General features: G+C 45.1%; 1 protein-coding gene across 1 annotated transcript; it reads right to left on the bottom strand.

Annotated features, from left to right (window-relative positions):
- Window positions 1-7,578: 7,578 nt before the first annotated feature.
- On the bottom strand, window positions 7,579-17,810 carry LOC138350421 (uncharacterized). The gene is made up of 2 exons (XM_069301057.1): window positions 17,621-17,810; window positions 7,579-9,302 (listed from the first exon to the last, which is right to left on the bottom strand). Exons 1-2 carry the CDS (start codon window positions 17,808-17,810, stop codon window positions 7,579-7,581), a joined length of 1,914 nt encoding a protein of 637 aa, XP_069157158.1.
- Window positions 17,811-18,233: the final 423 nt, after the last annotated feature.

Raw genomic sequence — 18,233 nt, 5'->3', positions numbered from 1 at the left:
CTCTCTCTCTCTCTCTCTCTCTCACACACACACACACACACTAACCTGCAACTTTTTCCCTTCCTTGAGCGAGTTTTTGATGAGAGTAATTTTTGTCTACAGGTACAGGGATCAGTGAACTTGAGTTCTGCAACAGCACAATGATCTCCAGTTACGAGTGCATGATAGTCCTCTCCCTCTCTCACACACACATACACGCCTGCGCATTGGAGGAGTGTTACTAGCGGAGTACCACAGGGTTCAGTTCTTGCACCAGTAATGGTCATCGTCTATATAAATGATCTGCCAGACGGAATACAGAATTATATGAATAAGTTTGCGGATGGTAGGCCTGACAGCTGAGAGGACAGCGCTTCGGATTCGTAGTCCCAAGGTCCCGGGTTTGATCCCCGGTGGAGGCGGAAACAAATGTGCAGAATTTCTTTCACCCTGATGTCCTGTTCACCAAGCAGTAAATAGGTACCTGGGAGTTAGACAGCTGCTACGGGCTGCTTTTTGGGGGTGTGTAACAAAAAGGAGGCCTGGTCGAGGACCGGGCCGCGGGGACGCTAAGCCCCGAAATCATCTCAAGATAACCTCAAGATGATGCTAAGATACTGGGGAAGACAGGAGATGCAGACAATTGTAATGCCCTGCAAATTTATCTAGACAAAATAAGTGCTTGCAGCGTAAAGTGGCAAATGGAGTTCAATGTGAATAAATGCCATGTTATGGAATGTGGAATCGGAGAAAATAGACCACACACAACTTACAAATTATGTGGAAAGGAATTACAGAACTCTAATAAAGAAAGAGACCAAGGGATGGTTTGGGATAGTAAGCTGTCGCCAGAGGAACACATAAAGAACATTGTGAGAGGAGCGTGATGCGTCGCTTTCCAACTTCAGACTTGCTTGTAATTATATGGTGGTGAAATATCAAAGAAACTGTTCATGACTTATGCGAGTCAAAACTGGAATATGCAGCAGTTGTATGGTGCCCAAATCTCAAGAAGCACATAAAGAAACTGGAAAAGGTTCAGCGGGACGCTACAAAATGGCTTCCGGAACTGAAAAACAAGAGTTACGAGGAGAGACTAGAGGCGTTAAACATGCATAAACTAGAAGATAGAAGAAAGAGAGGTGATATGATCACCACTTACAGGAATAGACCAAATTGACAGAGTAATTCCTGAAACCAGCAACTTCACGAACAAGAGGATACAGCTTCAAGCTAAGGAAATAAAGGTGCCTATTTTTTTAACTTTTTCTTTTGCAAACAGAGTGGTAGACGGTTGGAACACGCTAAGTGAGAAGGTGGTGGAGGCCAAGACCGTCAGTAGTTTCGAAGCGTTATACGACAAAGAGTGCTGGGAAGACGGGAAACCACGAGCGTAGCTCTCATCCTGTAACTACACTCGGGTCATTACACTTAGGTAATTACACACACAGACACGTACACAATGGAAGTAAGAAGAGTTAGGGGAGACATGATCACTACATACAAGATTCGCAGAGGAATTTATAGGGTAGATAAATACAATATATTTAACACCGGGGGGCACACACACACAAAGGGACATTTAAAAGAAGTGTCAGAGTAGTTAACAGGCGGAATGCATTAGGCAGTGATGTAGTGGAGACTGACTCCATACACAGTTTCAAATGTAGATATGATAGAGCCCAGTAGGCTCAGGAATCTGTACACTAGTTGATTGACAGTTGAGAGGCGGGACCAAAGAGCAGAAACTCAACCCCCCCCCCGCAAGCACAACTAGGTGAGTACACACCTACCACAGCAAAAGAAGCAAGTCATGGAGCAGATCTTGCTGTGGGGAGCTGGGGGCAGGGGGGAGCTGGGGGCAGGGGGGAGCTGGGGAGCTGGGGGCAGGGGGGGTGCTGGGGGCAGGGGGGAGCTGGGGGCAGGGGGGAGCTGGGGGCAAGATAATGGGCACAGGAGAGTATGCGAGCAGTGGAGCAGGAAGTCTGGGACACCGGGAGCGTGTGCTGGCAACGTGGAGGATATAGACCCTTACGTGCTGGTGCCATACGGAACACAACAGTTACGGACCAGCAGCAGCAGCAGGAAAAGACGACGACCGCGACGCGTAAAGGTACACGAATAACTACAAAATATTGGGACATTTCAGCCAATTTCTCCAACTTGTTGCCATTGTTGTGGGTTGTGACCTCATGCGACAGTTTCAGACCCTCTCGAGGATACAGGAGCACCGTAGCCTCTCCAGCGAGTACACATCGAGACACTTCCATATGTCTTCATAGGAGAGATCCCCGATACCGGGTCTTCATACATATGTATACCGTATTATGCACCATCTGCAGAGGACTATATCATCTACATGAAATTATCCTGCATGTACTGTATATCTATGTATCGCAGAGGTAGCACATCCGGGTATCATATCCATGGCTAGGACAAGAGTTACGTCGGGATGTAGAGGTTTAGACGGGCACTATGTCAGCCCCAGTGATGAAACTGTCACCCGAGGGGCGGCCACATTTACCGCGGGGTCCCACAGGGTTCAGCTCTTGGGCCCAGTATTGGGCTGGGGGTGGGACTAAAGGTGTGTCAGGCTGTGGAGGGTTATTAAGGTCATCAACACCACAGCTTACTGACCAACCAACGGGTACACCACTTACACAGTGGTGTACCCGTTGCATAACTAACGTAAACTATCAATGTATATACAGGGATCTGCGGTTTACATCTCTCAGTGCATAGGGTCCAGCTAATACAGTCCGGTTCGTTTTTTTTTCTTAATTTTGCCCCGAGGGGCGAGTTTATTGGGCAGCGTCACTCACTCTGTGAGTGGACACACCGCCATAGTGACAGTATTGGGCAGCGTCACTCACTCTGTGAGTGAACACACCGCCATAGCAGCATGTACAACACTCCCCAATAGGAAGAAAACCCGCTGGGTTGTCCATCCTGTCACTTGCACCCAGACACAGCTGGGACTTGCTTAACTGTCTCAAGTGAACAGCTTATCAAACAAGATTAACATTTGTCAGCCCTTAAAAACGTACGTTATCTTGCGGGTACAAAATGGGGAAATCTTTTGAAAACAAAATTTATATTTGACAAATAGTATTTTCCCTAACTCAAACAATGTGGGGTTTACTAGTCTACACATATTTCTGATGTCTCTTAGATGGTCACATTCTCTCAGGTAGTGGTCAAGGCGGTGTCCGTCACTCTCACCACAGATTCTGCAACTCCACTGCTCAGCTGTTGTTTCTATCACGAACCTCCATATATTTTTGTAGGGGGGGGGGGAAGGGGTTGATATTGCACGGAACTATTACCGTGTGCTTGATACAGGTCATTTCATCTATTGAATTTTTTATGTAATAAAGGCCACTAATATACCCTCAATGTATATATAGCCCACCTCATATAACTTCATCTAACCCAACCTAGTATAACGAAATAACCAGACAATAACCCAAACTAAAATAACTTAACCTAACCTATAATAATCCGATTCAACTTAAACGGTATTTACAATTTTAACACTTACAAGACAACTTGTGCACGAAGAAACATCTAAGCCAGCCCCACAGCACATACCAGACATCTAAGCCAGTCCCACAGCACATACCAGACATCTAAGCCAGTCCCACAGCACATACCAGACATCTAAGCCAGCCCCACAAGCACATACCAGACATCTAAGCCAGCCCCACAGCACATACCAGACATCTAAGCCAGCCCCACAAGCACATACCAGACATCTAAGCCAGCCCCACAGCACATACCAGACATCTACGCCAGCCCCACAAGCACGTACCAGACATCTAAGCCAGCCCCACAGCACATACCAGACATGTAACAAAAGCAGTGTTCTGCAGCCATCATCATATATAATGTAATCCATGGCTCTATAATTACCACACATGTTGTCCTACGAATATAGGCATTATAACTACACTAACTTGGTCCGGACAGACAGAAGCCTCACCGTTCCACCAGGTATACAACCATCTGCATTCCTCAGTCACTCCCGCACAACACCCCACTCCTTCTCCAGACTGTGATTGGTCGGATCAAATAAACTGTGAGGCATGACTGTAATGTGACGGGATGGAATGTGGTTTATTTTGCTTTATTAGTTTATTTAGGTGAATTACCTCATAGAATTGTACATTTTTGCGCTGGTAGACACTCTAAGACATTACCGTCCACATAAGTTGTGTTGTAGAGTTTCTTAATCAATTGAGTACAATCATGAGGAAATACTGAAGACGTACCATGGGATCGAACCTGTGTACCTGAATTCGTCAAACACACATAGTACCAACTGAACCATGAAGACTTTTAGAAGCATCTTAACCCAAAGACCATCATGGTGCAGTCGGTAGTACGTGTGCTTGAAGAGTTCTTCAGGCACACGATTCGCATTCTTCAGGATCCGGATTCTTCAAGATGTTCGTATAGATTTATCAGGTACACGTGACTTCCTTATGCACGTACAAATGTTTTCATAAGAGGAGAGTTAATATTTGGCTATGCACACTGGAGAAAGTACAGAGGTATGTGTCATCATAGCCACAGGCCTGAGAGGCTTGAGTTGTAAGGAAGGACCAGAGGAACTAATCCTATGGGTATAAAAGAGAGGAACTCAGAGATGTATGATCCCGAGGAATTGAGTGACAAGGATGTGCTGTATGATGTGGGTGCAAGGTGAAACTAATTACTAAATGAGCCAGAGATGCATTATAAATGTAAGTGTTAAGGTAACATAAGGATATGGAGTGAGCTTGGAATGGTGGAGTCAGACTCCGTACACAAGTTGAGCTGTAGCCATGACACGACACAGACAAATCGAGAACTTGCTTTCCAGATAACCGGAGATTCACAGGCGGGGTCCAAGAGCTGAATCTGTCTCTAAAACACAGCTCAGTGAGCACACAAACTACTCTCGATCCTCTCTCTTCCCTTCCTCACCTTCCTCCCTCCCTCCCTCCCTCCCTCCTCCTCCTCCTCTCCCACCCTCCCTCCCTCCCTCCTCCTCTCCCACCCTCCCCTCCTCCCAACCCCGGTAAGACTCACAGAGTCTTACCGGGGTCTAATTCCCGAAGATTACCGAGCATCCAAGATAGTGTGAGGTGAGCCAGACGTCAGCATCCCTGGAAGTAAAACTTTATAAACTGATAAATTGCCAACTTCTCACAAGAGGAAGACCTGCCATCTTCTCACCAGAAGGAGACCTGCCATCTTCCCTAGCGAGGAAAGGAGAAGTAAGATGAGGTGGCGACTCTACTAATCAGACAACACTGAACATTTGAAGAGATGACAATACCAAACTGAAAACATTAATGTTGCAGTTATAGTAATTATAGACCAAAAGATAGTTGCCATGTAACCTACATACACCCAGCACAGAACATACCCACGAGAAGACACCAGCGGGTAGCATAGCTGTGGCTCCTGATTGTGGTAGACATAAATCATGAAGAGAATTGACTGGGAAATTTGGGAACCACATTCAGGTTCAGATTTAGAAATGATAAATTTCCTAAATCAGCATATCAAGGAGACCTAAGAATTAAGGAAAGTGACGTACCAGCTAATTTAAATCTAGTATTCCCGCTAAACGATAAACTAAGAAGCTGGGCTGGACGGTAGAGCGACGGTCTCGCTTCAAACAGGTTGGCGCTCAATACCCAACTGTTGGGCACTATACCTTCCCCTCCATATTCCATCCCAAATCATTTTCCTAACCTCTTACTATATGTTATATATAGTCGCATTGGCTTGGCGCTTTCTTCTGGTAGTTCCCGTCTTTGGATGTTCCTTGCAAGTCATGTCTAGCCTGAGGAACCTAATGAAGGTGTGACTGAAATATTGATATTAAATATTTACAAACAGGCAAGCATAAAGTGAACTAGAGTGAGTTCACTAGTAAGAACTACGAGTGCTAGTTCACTAGTAAGTATAGACCAATATGCTAGTTCACTAGCAAGTGAACTAGCATTCAAGATTTCCTGGAAGAAATATAATGGGAAATTAATTCAGCCCACGATGGAATATCCTACACTGAAATATTTGAAAGCATTAGATAAGATTTTCCCCCATACAAAACCAAAAATTAATTATCACCTAGAGAGCCCCATGGCCCAACTGGTAATGCAGAAATACAAAACTCAGAAGCAAAAGTATCTACAGACAAAAGGAAAGCAGAAAAGCAATTAAAAAATGACATAACAGCTAAAGCGAAGATCGAGACCGAGCACTACCACACCAGGAGGAAGATGTCGGTAACAAGTGGTTAGACTAAAGTAGGAGAACTACTTACACAGCTGGAAAAGGTAGGTATAAACAACCGAACAAGGCAATGCACCAGACATTTTGATGACTTCATCATTTTGATGACTTCATCATTTTGATGACTTCATCATTTTGATGACTTCATCATTTTGATGACTTCATCATTTTGATGACTTCATCATTTTGATGACTTCATCATTTTGATGACTTCATCATTTTGATGAAGGCCCAAGGAAATCATATAATATTACAAAACACAGAAAGGAATAAAGAGGTACAGAGTCTCACGCAAGAGCTTGACACATCAAGACAATGGGTCCCGACAATATATCACCCTGGATAATAAAGAAGAGAGCTGAAACCTTAAGAAAACCACTGATCCTAATATCAAGAAAGTCCTTGGAGAAAGTATACCTGGAAGATATTTGGAAGATATAGAGATATTTGGAAGACAGCCAACATTATGCCACAAAAGACTTCATAGATCAATATCTCTGACAGGTTTACCATGCAAAGTGACGGAGAAGGTAATATGAAAGTCAATAATGGAACACCTGATGAGCTCTACTTCATCACAGAAAACCAACATTAATTAAAGGTAAGCGTTGAATATCTCAATAAAACTAACAAAATTAGATCTATTGAGTGCTTATTCCTAATTTGGGACCTTTGGAGGGATAAGTGTCTCTGCTTTGGCCTACTGCTATGCACAATTCTTAAAATATATATATTTTTTTAAATTTCTTGTACGTGTCAGTTAATTAAAATTTAAGGAATAAATAGATATCAATATAAAAATTTGATAAATTCAAAATTCGTATACTCAAGGAAGTATGTGCAGTTTTAAATATTATTTTTTAACATTTGGAAAAAAATCATTGTTTACAATTTGCCGACATTATGTGCTTGTAGGATGACTTGTCTTATTGGTAGCCTCCAGACCCCCCGCATCCCTCACAGGTTGACGGATCACGTGTTTGTTGTGGCACGTTATAAAAGATAAAGCGGCATAACCAAAAGGTTAATTTAAAGCAAGAAATCATTAAGATGTAATTTGAGATAACTACACTTAACGTCACTGCAACTTGCCACCATCAACGCAGCGAAGCAACATGAACGACACGTGACTACAACACGATGAAGTCACAGTAACACGATCAATGAGACAATCTTGGGAGCAGGACGGTGGAATCGAACCGGCGGTCTGGGTCCCGCCAGCCACACTCCTCACACACGGACTTCGGTGTGATAAAAATAACGTGAAATAGATTACCCATAAGGTCGGAAAGCGCAATTTCAACATTCATATTATCCTAAATATGCCAAACTGAAGAACTGGTTTAGGTAAGAGGTTGTGTGTTTAGGTAAGAGGTTGTATGGTTTAGGTAAGAGGTTGTATGGTTTAGGTAAGAGGTTGTATGGTTTAGGTAAGAGGTTGTATGGTTTAGGTAAGAGGTTGTATGGTTTAAGTAAGAGGTTGTATGGTTTAGGTAAGAGGTTGTATGGTTTAAGTAAGAGGTTGTATGGTTTAGGTAAGAGGTTGTATGGTTTAGGTAAGAGGTTGTCTGGTTTAGGTAAGAGGTTGTATGGTTTAAGTAAGAGGTTGTCTGGTTTAGGTAAGAGGTTGTATGGTTTAGGTAAGAGGTTGTATGGTTTAGGTAAGAGGTTGTATGGTTTAAGTAAGAGGTTGTATGGTTTAGGTAAGAGGTTGTCTGGTTTAGGTAAGAGGTTGTATAGTTTAGGTAAGAGGTTGTCTGGTTTAGGTAAGAGGTTGTATGGTTTAGGTAAGAGGTTGTATGGTTTAGGTAAGAGGTATGGTTTAGGTAAGAGGTTGTATGGTTTAAGTAAGAGGTTGTATGGTTTAGGTAAGAGGTTGTATGGTTTAAGTAAGAGGTTGTATGGTTTAAGTAAGAGGTTGTATGGTTTAGGTAAGAGGTTGTCTGGTTTAGGTAAGAGGTTGTATGGTTTAAGTAAGAGGTTGTCTGGTTTAGGTAAGAGGTTGTATGGTTTAGGTAAGAGGTTGTATGGTTTAGGTAAGAGGTTGTATGGTTTAAGTAAGAGGTTGTATGGTTTAGGTAAGAGGTTGTCTGGTCTAGGTAAGAGGTTGTATAGTTTAGGTAAGAGGTTGTCTGGTTTAGGTAAGAGGTTGTATGGTTTAGGTAAGAGGTTGTATGGTTTAGGTAAGAGGTTGTATGGTTTAAGTAAGAGGTTGTATGGTTTAGGTAAGAGGTTGTATGGTTTAGGTAAGAGGTTGTATGGTTTAGGTAAGAGGTTGTATGGTTTAAGTAAGAGGTTGTATGGTTTAGGTAAGAGGTTGTATGGTTTAGGTAAGAGGTTGTCTGGTTTAGGTAAGAGGTTGTCTGGTTTAGGTAAGAGGTTGTATGGTTTAGGTAAGAGGTTGTCTGGTTTAGGTAAGAGGTTGTATGGTTTAGGTAAGAGGTTGTCTGGTTTAGGTAAGAGGTTGTATGGTTTAGGTAAGAGGTTGTATGGTTTAGGTAAGAGGTTGTATGGTTTAAGTAAGAGGTTGTATGGTTTAGGTAAGAGGTTGTATGGTTTAGGTAAGAGGTTGTCTGGTTTAGGTAAGAGGTTGTATGGTTTAGGTAAGAGGTTGTCTGGTTTAGGTAAGAGGTTGTATGGTTTAGGTAAGAGGTTGTATGGTTTAGGTAAGAGGTTGTATGGTTTAAGTAAGAGGTTGTATGGTTTAGGTAAGAGGTTGTCTGGTTTAGGTAAGAGGTTGTATGGTTTAGGTAAGAGGTTGTATGGTTTAGGTAAGAGGTTGTATGGTTTAGGTAAGAGGTTGTCTGGTTTAGGTAAGAGGTTGTCTGGTTTAGGTAAGAGGTTGTATGGTTTAGGCAAGAGGTTGTATGGTTTAGGTAAGAGGTTGTATGGTTTAGGTAAGAGGTTGTATGGTTTAGGTAAGAGGTTGTCTGGTTTAGGTAAGAGGTTGTCTGGTTTAGGTAAGAGGTTGTATGGTTTAGGCAAGAGGTTGTATGGTTTAGGTAAGAGGTTGTATGGTTTAGGTAAGAGGTTGTCTGGTTTAGGTAAGAGGTCGAACAAAATATATAAAACTCATTCACAGATTGACGATTCAAACATACAATCATTCAGTAACTTAACTGATCTTGCAAATGAATTACTAATAACATAATAGTATTCCGAAAATGTAAATACTTATAATAATAGAGATTATAGCAAGACCTGCTTTATTACACGAAATAAAAAAGAACAAATTGCAATTCTTACTAACCTTTGATGCATATAATTATCAATCCTTAATTGAAACTTATTGTGTTACAATCTTACTAGCAAAAAGGGTTTTCACGTGTACTGTTAAAATGATTGTATGTACAAGAATGTATATAATTACCTTACTGAAGGTAAGGTAATTATCAGGAGGAAGAGTTTAGCCAATATAACTATAGTTAAGCTAATATATCTATAGTTAAGCCGATATAACTATAGTTAACCCAATAGTCATAGTGGCTTAGACCTTGGACCAACACAAGGTCAGGGAGCTGGGATACGTCCACGGGGGTGAAGGAACGGTGCCCAACCACTTTTACTGTCTGAGATCGACCGCCGATCCTGCAGCATGCGAGGCCGTCGCTCTGTTAACACTGCCAACCTGTTACCAAAACCAGTTTCAGAATTTGGTGTAATTCGGGGTGGTACAGGAGAGTCGAGACGGTTGTGCTCGAGAACGTCGCAAAGTGAACGTCTCTCCTGCGATCACTTGCGTCACCTCATGCTCGGAGTGGTACTCCAGAGGGTATCTTGAGGTTATCTTGAGATGATTTCGGGGCTTTAGAGTCCCCGCGGCCCGGTCCTCGACCAGGCCTCCACCCCCAGGAAACAGCCCGTGACAGCTGACTAACACCCAGGTACCTATTTTACTGCTAGGTAACAGGGGCATAGGGTGAAAGAAACTCTGCCCATTGTTTCTCGCCGGCGCCCGGGATCGAACCCGGGACCACAGGATCACAAGCCCAGCGTGCTGTCCGCTCGGCCGACCGGCTCCCAAGTCCAGGTAGGTACAAGTCCAGGTAGGACTTGTAGCGAAGGTAATCTACCTGAGGGCCACCATCTCTAGTGGCCTCGACGGGGACAGGATGCCGGTGGCTTGTCAAAGGTCACTCCTGATTATTGGGACTGCATTACGTGAACCCCCATAAAATACACATGGTGCCTTCCTATGTATTGCTTACACAGACCAACTACATATTAACCCCCCCCCCTTTCACCCCTCCTGTTGCCTCTCATACTTGTCTCAGTTGGTATACTACCTGAGACTAGTATACTCGAGGTGTTGTACCACGCTGTAGCTGAGACTAGTATACTCGAAGTCTTGTACCACCCTGTAGCTGAGACTAGTATACTCGAGGTCTTGTACCACCCTGTAGCTGAGACTAGTATACTCGAGGTCTTGTACCACCCTGTAGCTGAAACTACCATAATATTGAAGGTGTTGGACCACCCTGTAACTAAGACAAACAGGTTACAAGAATTCTGAGGTGAATAATTTCTGAAGGGATTCCGAGAGACAGGTTTTCACTGCTTTAATATAAGCAGGTTGCTGTAATAAGGTGAACAGGGTAGTGCCCGAATATGTCTAAGACATAATTAATGTGGTGGTGTGAACATGACCCAAGTGTGCTGAGATGAGCCAGGTCCTGTACGCAGTCCCTCCTCATAAGGTTTCCCAGCGTCAAGAAACCCATCAATGTAAGGTGCCCTCTCCTAACCTACTAAAGGACCCAAAACAGAAAACGGGATAGTTCGCCACTATCGCGAGCCGCTTCCATTTTCCAGTACGACCATATTTAGCCTTAGTTAACGCATACGAGCGAAAATCGACGTTCTTTGTAAGAGAACAGGTTGGTGGGCGAGCTGAGATGAGACGATTGGTGAGCATGTTGACGTGAGCAGGTGTGGGGACACACACCTGGCCTGGCAAGGCGTCACCTCACGCCGTCCCTACAACCAGTTCCCGCCACCACCACCTGCACGAAACAAAGCCGCGTTCGATACCCCACTACAGAACACGGTCACCCCTATCTCCGTCCCCACAACTTGTCCCCTTATCTCCTCCTCCCTCCATACTGCCTGGTATCTTCTCCAATGAGTTACATGATCTAGATAATAGGTATAAGTACGACCTATACTATTCCGGGTAAAATCCATTCTGGAGTCGTGGTCCGCTCTGCCAGTTCACCAGACATTCCCCCGTGTTTAAGGCGTCATGTCCCACCTATACATCAGTCTCCCTTAGAAACAAGGTTTGGTAGACGATTAAATTGTCTGTCTGGGCAATAAAAATACTCCAGGGAGTTACCGTAGTAAATTGAGCGTCAGACAGCAGCCGTGTTAGTAAGATTTTTTGAACTTTTAAATAGGTCTTATAAATTGCGTCGAAGTTTTCATCTGACTTGACCAAGGGCGAGGCTATTGTAATTATCGCGAGTAAAGAATCTGTTTACAAGGCTAGCTCTCTCTCTCTCCTTCTCCCTCTCCCATCTCTTTTCCATCCTTCTCCCTCTCCCATCTCTTTTCCATCCTTCTCCCTCTCCCATCTCTTTTCCATCTCCCCCCCCTTCTCTGTCTTTAATCTCCTTTATCTCTGCCTCTCTCGATTATTAAACTAATGCTAGTTTAACTAAGAATGGTGGTGGCGTCCTTGATGCAACAGCCAGCTCCGAGCTCTTATCCTACACCAGCTCATCTGAAGCCTCACCCTAGAACCTTAATGAACTTATAAGTTATCTTTAGGATAACATTTTATTTAAACTTTAACATGAAAATCGTGATAGTACCAGGATGAACCAGGAGCCAGGGACCAGAGCCATTACATGGTCGCTTGACTGGACTTCATCTGTATCCACAAGAGAAAGTGTACATGTCTATGTCTACATGTCCATGTCTACACAGCTGTAATGAGCATGTCTACACAGGAGCGGGAGAGAAAGGTGCATTTGAGGGGGAGAAAGGTGTACATGACGGAGAGAACAGTGTACAAGAGTGCACAGGGCGAAGTGTACAGTATGTGTGTACAGGAGGCGGTAGAGAAATGTTTAATGGTGGAGAAGGCGGGGGGGAGGGTGAGAGAGTACACAAATACAGCGATGATGTCTGTACAGAGGAGAGGAAGGTGTACAAGGTGAGGGAATAAGGCAGTGAAGAACAAGATGTACATGATTGGGCGTAGGGAAGGGGAGCACAAGGTGTACACGTGGGGGGGGGGAAGGGGGGAGATATAGGGTATATGACTATACAAGGCGCGACCATGGACGGTTGGGTACACCTGATCAAGGCGTAACACTTCTACAAAAAACGGGATAAAAAACTGTTACGTTGTCAGCAAAAGAGGAAGGTGGCACCTTAGATGCCGCAGGCTGTGGCACTGATATGGGAGAGAGAGAGAGAGAGAGAGAGAAAGAGAGAGAGAGAGAGAGAGAGAGAGAGAGAGAGAGAGAGAGAGAGAGAGAGAGAGAGAGAGAGAGAGAGAGAGAGAGAGAGAGAGAGAGAGAGAGAGAGAGAGAGACAGACAGACAGACAGAGAGATGTGAGGGCTGTTATCTTATGAGGGAGACAATAAAGGACAGAGACTAAACAAAGGTGAACGATAAGAGTGAAATAAAATCTCATTAGGCCTCAAAGCGCCTCATAACTCACAACTGCCTCACTTAGGCAACTCAACTCACTCACCGTGTCCCTCACCAGAGCGTAGTACACCAACCTACCTCACAAACTGGGAGCCGCCCAATCGCTTCAACCCGTCCTCTCAACTAACAGGTCACGTTTTTTCTACGTTACTCTAACCAACGCTACAAATGCAACCTATTAATTAACGGCTCACAAATATTCACGTTTTCTATGCATGGGGGGGACTCGACAAGTCCGGTGGAGGTACTTGGCTTGGAACCTTTCTGGTGTGGTTAAAAGGTTTGTTTTTTGACGGAATGGCGAACACAAGAGGCTGAACCAGCATGGAGTAAGGGCTTGTGCGGGCTTCACCCTCAGCCCTAACTTGCTATACCCGCCTCATTCACTTGACCACATTGACACCTTTGGCCACATTAATGGTTCTCCTGATGCAATATGAGCCTTAGGAAGAGTTACCAGAAGGAACAACAAGGGCTGAGAATAATGATAATTCCTCACCAGCCTGGAGCCCTGGTGATGAAAAGCAATGACTCGGCTGGTCTTTATAATTAGTCATTCTCAGCCAGTCGAGCCTCGTTAGCGTGCATTCTCAAAGTCCTATTTTCCCATTTGCGTCAACGGTTATGAACTCTAATTACTGTCAAGCTGCAAGTCACATGTATCAAGTCCCACCTAACACTCCACTACTTGATATGGAGGAGAGAGGTTTGGCGAGTGCATCAACTAATCTATACGCACCACTGTATACAGGAACTCCTCCAAAATATTTTACACATGATTCGAAGGTGAATCAAGAGAACATCTTGGATCCTGTACATTAACTTCAACGAGGCGTCCAGCAGTGAGCACGCTGCCGGAGCTGCTGCTGCTGCTGTCTGCCGTACGATACTTCCCTCAAGCACATGATTTTGACCGTTATTTCATAATAACATAAGAATTAAGGGAACTGGAGAAGCCTATTGGCCCATACGAGGCAGCTCCTATTTATATCCACTCAGAAAGAAAGAGAGAGAGAGAGAGAGAGAGAGAGAGAGAGAGAGAGAGAGAGAGAGAGAGAGAGAGAGAGAGAGAGAGAGAGAGAGAGAGAGAGAGAGAGAGAGAGAGAGCAGGAGAGAAAGAGGAGAGAGAGAGAGAGAGAGAGAGAGAGAGAGAGAGAGAGAGAGAGAGAGAGAGAGAGAGAGAGAGAGAGAGAGAGAGAGAGAGAGAGAGAGAGAGAGAGAGAGAGAGAGAGCAGGAGGGAAAGAGGAGAGAGAGAGAGAGAGAGAGAGAGAGAGAGAGAGAGAGAGAGAGAGAGAGAGAGAGAGAGAGAGAGAGAGAGAGAGAGAGAGAGAGAGAGAGAGAGAGAGAGAGAGGGGTGGAAGAGAGGAAAGGAGAGATGTTAGGGGAGAGGAGTGAAAAAGATGGACAGGCTGAGAGAGGGAGGAAGAGAGGGTAGCGAGACCCGGGCACCGCCGGGGACCCCACTCTAGACAAACAAAAACACACAACAACAAGAAATATACCAACAACAGACTGGGTTGGGTTGTGCTATTATCATACGTGAAGTTCCCAAGTTAATGTGTGAACACATACAAATAATACACGACACTGAAGTAAAGTTAAATGAATAAAACTGAGAAATTATTCCAACTAACCAAATATTTCCTGTAACAAGTTCTTGTACTTACTTCAGTCAGCACACATAGTTACCCTGACCCACTCACACATACTCTTTAACACCTTCTCTCAAATACAGACAAAAAAGCTTCGTAATATCACTAATCAAAGTCCTATAACCAAGCTGGTGATTAAAATTATTGCTGTTGTAAAGCATTATTATTATTTTTAGGGGGGACTGGCTTAACTATCGACATTTATACCAACCAATTTATTAAATCATCGCCTGCTTGACAAAAAAAAAATCGTAGCTGTCGTCAAGAGATATTATGAACCAAAAGCACCGGCAAAAAGGTTTAAATCAAACTGTACATCACGCATCGTAATATTTTTTTTGTGTAAAATGACCGCGGCCTCATCCCGCACTACAATTACCACACCCGAACACACACGGCGAGTTATGACCAGCCAATTTTAGACAAGGCTGACAGGAATTTTTGCTACAAGTCTCCCGGAGGATAAACAGATCGAGAGCGTCCGCCTTTAATAGCTACAGCACTCCGCGGAGACGGCGGCCGGCCGCTCCTCGTCTATACTACATTATTTTCTTTGATTTGATGCTCATCAAAGTTTTCTTCTCACAGCAGGTGCATGATATCCAAGTTTTGTTCGGATAGTGAGTACATATTATCCAGGGTGTGTTCGGACAGCAGGTACCATGATATTCCAAGTTATGGTCGGAGAGCGAGAACATAATATCCAGGATGTGTCCGGATAGCACATTGTATGCAGGGTGTGCTAAGTCACCATCACGTGACCAAGAAGATCACAATGTGTCGTATACCTCACCCACGAGGACCGGGCACCTTCCTTCACCTTCATTAACGGAAACAAAATTACATACTTAATTTCCTTTGAATTCTAGAGTGGCTGCCTGGCGTGATGACAGCAGCGAGTCGTACATACCCCGTCCTCTCTCTCCAGCCTTCACAACGTCACTAAACTGATGGACTAAATTGCCTGAAACTAACCTAACTGAGGATCCACGAACAGAAAACGGGACGTCAGTGTATACAGGTGTCCTGTTGTTATCTGTGTAACCAGAGGTCCTGTGAAGTCTGCGTGGTCCTGTTGTTGTCTTGGACGGTAGAGCGACGATCTCGGGTCATGCAGTTCGGCGTTCAATCCCCGACCGTCCAATTGGTTGGGCACACTTTCCTTCCCTCCTGCCCAGCCCAAATCCTTATCCTGACCCCTTTCCAAGTGCTATATAGTCGTAATGGCTTGGCGCTTTCCCCCCTAATAGTTCCCTAGTTCACAGTCTAATACTACCTAGATATCTAAAATTACCACCTTGTACTCTAATTCGTGTTTTCTGTAAACCCCATTTTCTCACTCGGGGAAACTAATACCCCTTCCTGCAGGTCGGAGCTCGATCCTGGAATAGTTCAAGTGGTTGGTCCCTGTTCCTTTGTTCACCTTTATACCCCAGTTTTCTGTCCACCAGTTTCTTCCAAGTGCTAAATGGCTTATCACTTTCTCATCCATTTCTTTATTCAAGGACAAAGGTAACATTGTCTTAAATACAATGAAATGACAACGGTGTCATTTGTCAATGAGAAAATCAGTTGGGGCAAAGTGGGAATTTGTAACAGCGTTCAATTGACTTCGAAACGACTGAGGCGCTCGTCTGGGAGCCACAAGAACGACTGAGGCGCGCGTCTGGGAGCCACAAGAACGACTGAGGCGCTCGTCTGGGAGCCACAAGAACGACTAAGGCGCGCGTCTGGGAGCCACAAGAACGACTGAGGCTCAAATCCCAGAGTTGTTCCAACCGATTTTCTCATTGTCCAAAATTCAGGAAGAATCAATCAACTTTTGGAGCACCGATTCGAAGTTCGTGTAACTCACGCAAATATGAGTGAGTATTTACTTACAACAATGTTAAGACATATAAACTGCTGGCGTGAGGTGTCGGAGAGCGACTTAAGGGAGAGAGTCTCAGTGATTTGCACAATACATTTATTATCCTGACACTTGGTAGCCTATCACACAAAACTGGTTAGAGCGATTGATAATGCGAGAAATTCTTGAGAGTTTCTCGGGGTACTTGAGAATCGGTATATCTGTGGTGACATTAATTATGTAGTCCAGCTAATGGCATCAAGGAATATTCCATTAGCAAATGGTTGGGTTATATTTCACGTGAATCTGTAAGACAATGCTGTATGTGTTTGTGTGGTGAATGATGTTCGCATCCACCTGTTTGTGCATGCAGTACCGAGCTGTTAGTTCCTGGACCCCGACTTTCTATTTTTTAGTTGTCTAATTAATGCACTGACACCCGACCTATTTCTTTATCATCTCTCAATCTGAGATTGAAGGCCAGACGCTTGGTGCTACCATCACCCATCTTTGCATCGTGATTGGTGAGGGGTACGTGCCCAACATGGGTGGGTCGAGGTTGATCCTATTAAGAGGGGGGGGGGCCCATAGTGAATTCTCGGCGGAATCGGTGGAAGGTGGCTGGCTGAGTCCCTAGTATTCTTGACTAAGGAGAGTTATAAGCGGTTTAGTGAGCTCAGGAGCAAGTTATTGCTTGCAGAGTTTGCACGCAGCGGCGACGCGGCCACCAGGTCGACACACAGCGGCGACGCGGCCACCAGGTCGACACACAGCGGCGACGCGGCCACCAGGTCGACACACAGCGGCGACGCGGCCACCAGGTCGACACACAGCGGCGACGCGGCCACCAGGTCGACACACAGCGGCGACGCGGCCACCAGGTCGACACACAGCGGCGACGCGGCCACCAGGTCGACACAGCGTCAATACGGCCACCAGGTCGACACACAGCGGCGACGCGGCCACCAGGTCGACACACAGCGGCGACGCGGCCACCAGGTCGACACACAGCGGCGACGCGGCCACCAGGTCGACACACAGCGTCAATACGGCCACCAGGTCGACATACAGCGGCGACGCGGCCACCAGGTCGACACACAGCGGCGACGCGGCCACCAGGTCGACACACAGCGGCGACGCGGCCACCAGGTTGACACACAACGTCAATACGGCCACCAGGTCGACACACAGCGGTCACCAGGTCGACACACAGCGGTCACCAGGTCGACACAGCGGTCACCAGGTCGACACACAGCGTCAACACGGCCACCAGGTCGACACACAGCGGTCACCAGGTCGACACAGCGGTCACCAGGTCGACACACAGCGGTCACCCGGTCGACACAGCGGTCACCAGGTCGACACACGGTCTGCCTCATTGTTCCAGGCTGGAGGGAGGGAGAGTGAGAAGAGGGAAGACAGACCCATCAAATATAATAAGCGGGCTTCACAAGGCTTCAGAGGCCTCTTTTATTATCCAAGGTGATATATTATTTGTTCCTTCAGCTTCTGTCACATCTAGATCCTGCAGTGCCTTCTTTACTTCTTCTGGTGTCACTGTTTCAGTGAGGTTTTCCTGTGGACGTGCCCGTTCAGTTTGGGCTCTTAGCTCTAGTGGTAAATCAGGTTCCAGCTTGAATACCCCCGCTGGAAATTTTTATTAAGTTTCTTGCATAACTCCTTATTATTCTCTGTGTGTCTTCCCTTCCCTTTTTCAAGCCTGATAACCTGGTCGTTCGTTCATCTTCCTCCTGATGTAGCAATAGAACAGTTCTGGGTGGGACTTATCTGTGTATACAATG

This window comes from Procambarus clarkii, chromosome 45 (assembly GCF_040958095.1).
Source record: "Procambarus clarkii isolate CNS0578487 chromosome 45, FALCON_Pclarkii_2.0, whole genome shotgun sequence".
Classification (NCBI taxonomy): Eukaryota; Metazoa; Arthropoda; class Malacostraca; order Decapoda; family Cambaridae; genus Procambarus; species Procambarus clarkii.
Note: the sequence above shows the minus strand (reverse complement) of the source record. Positions and strands in the feature narration are given on the sequence as shown.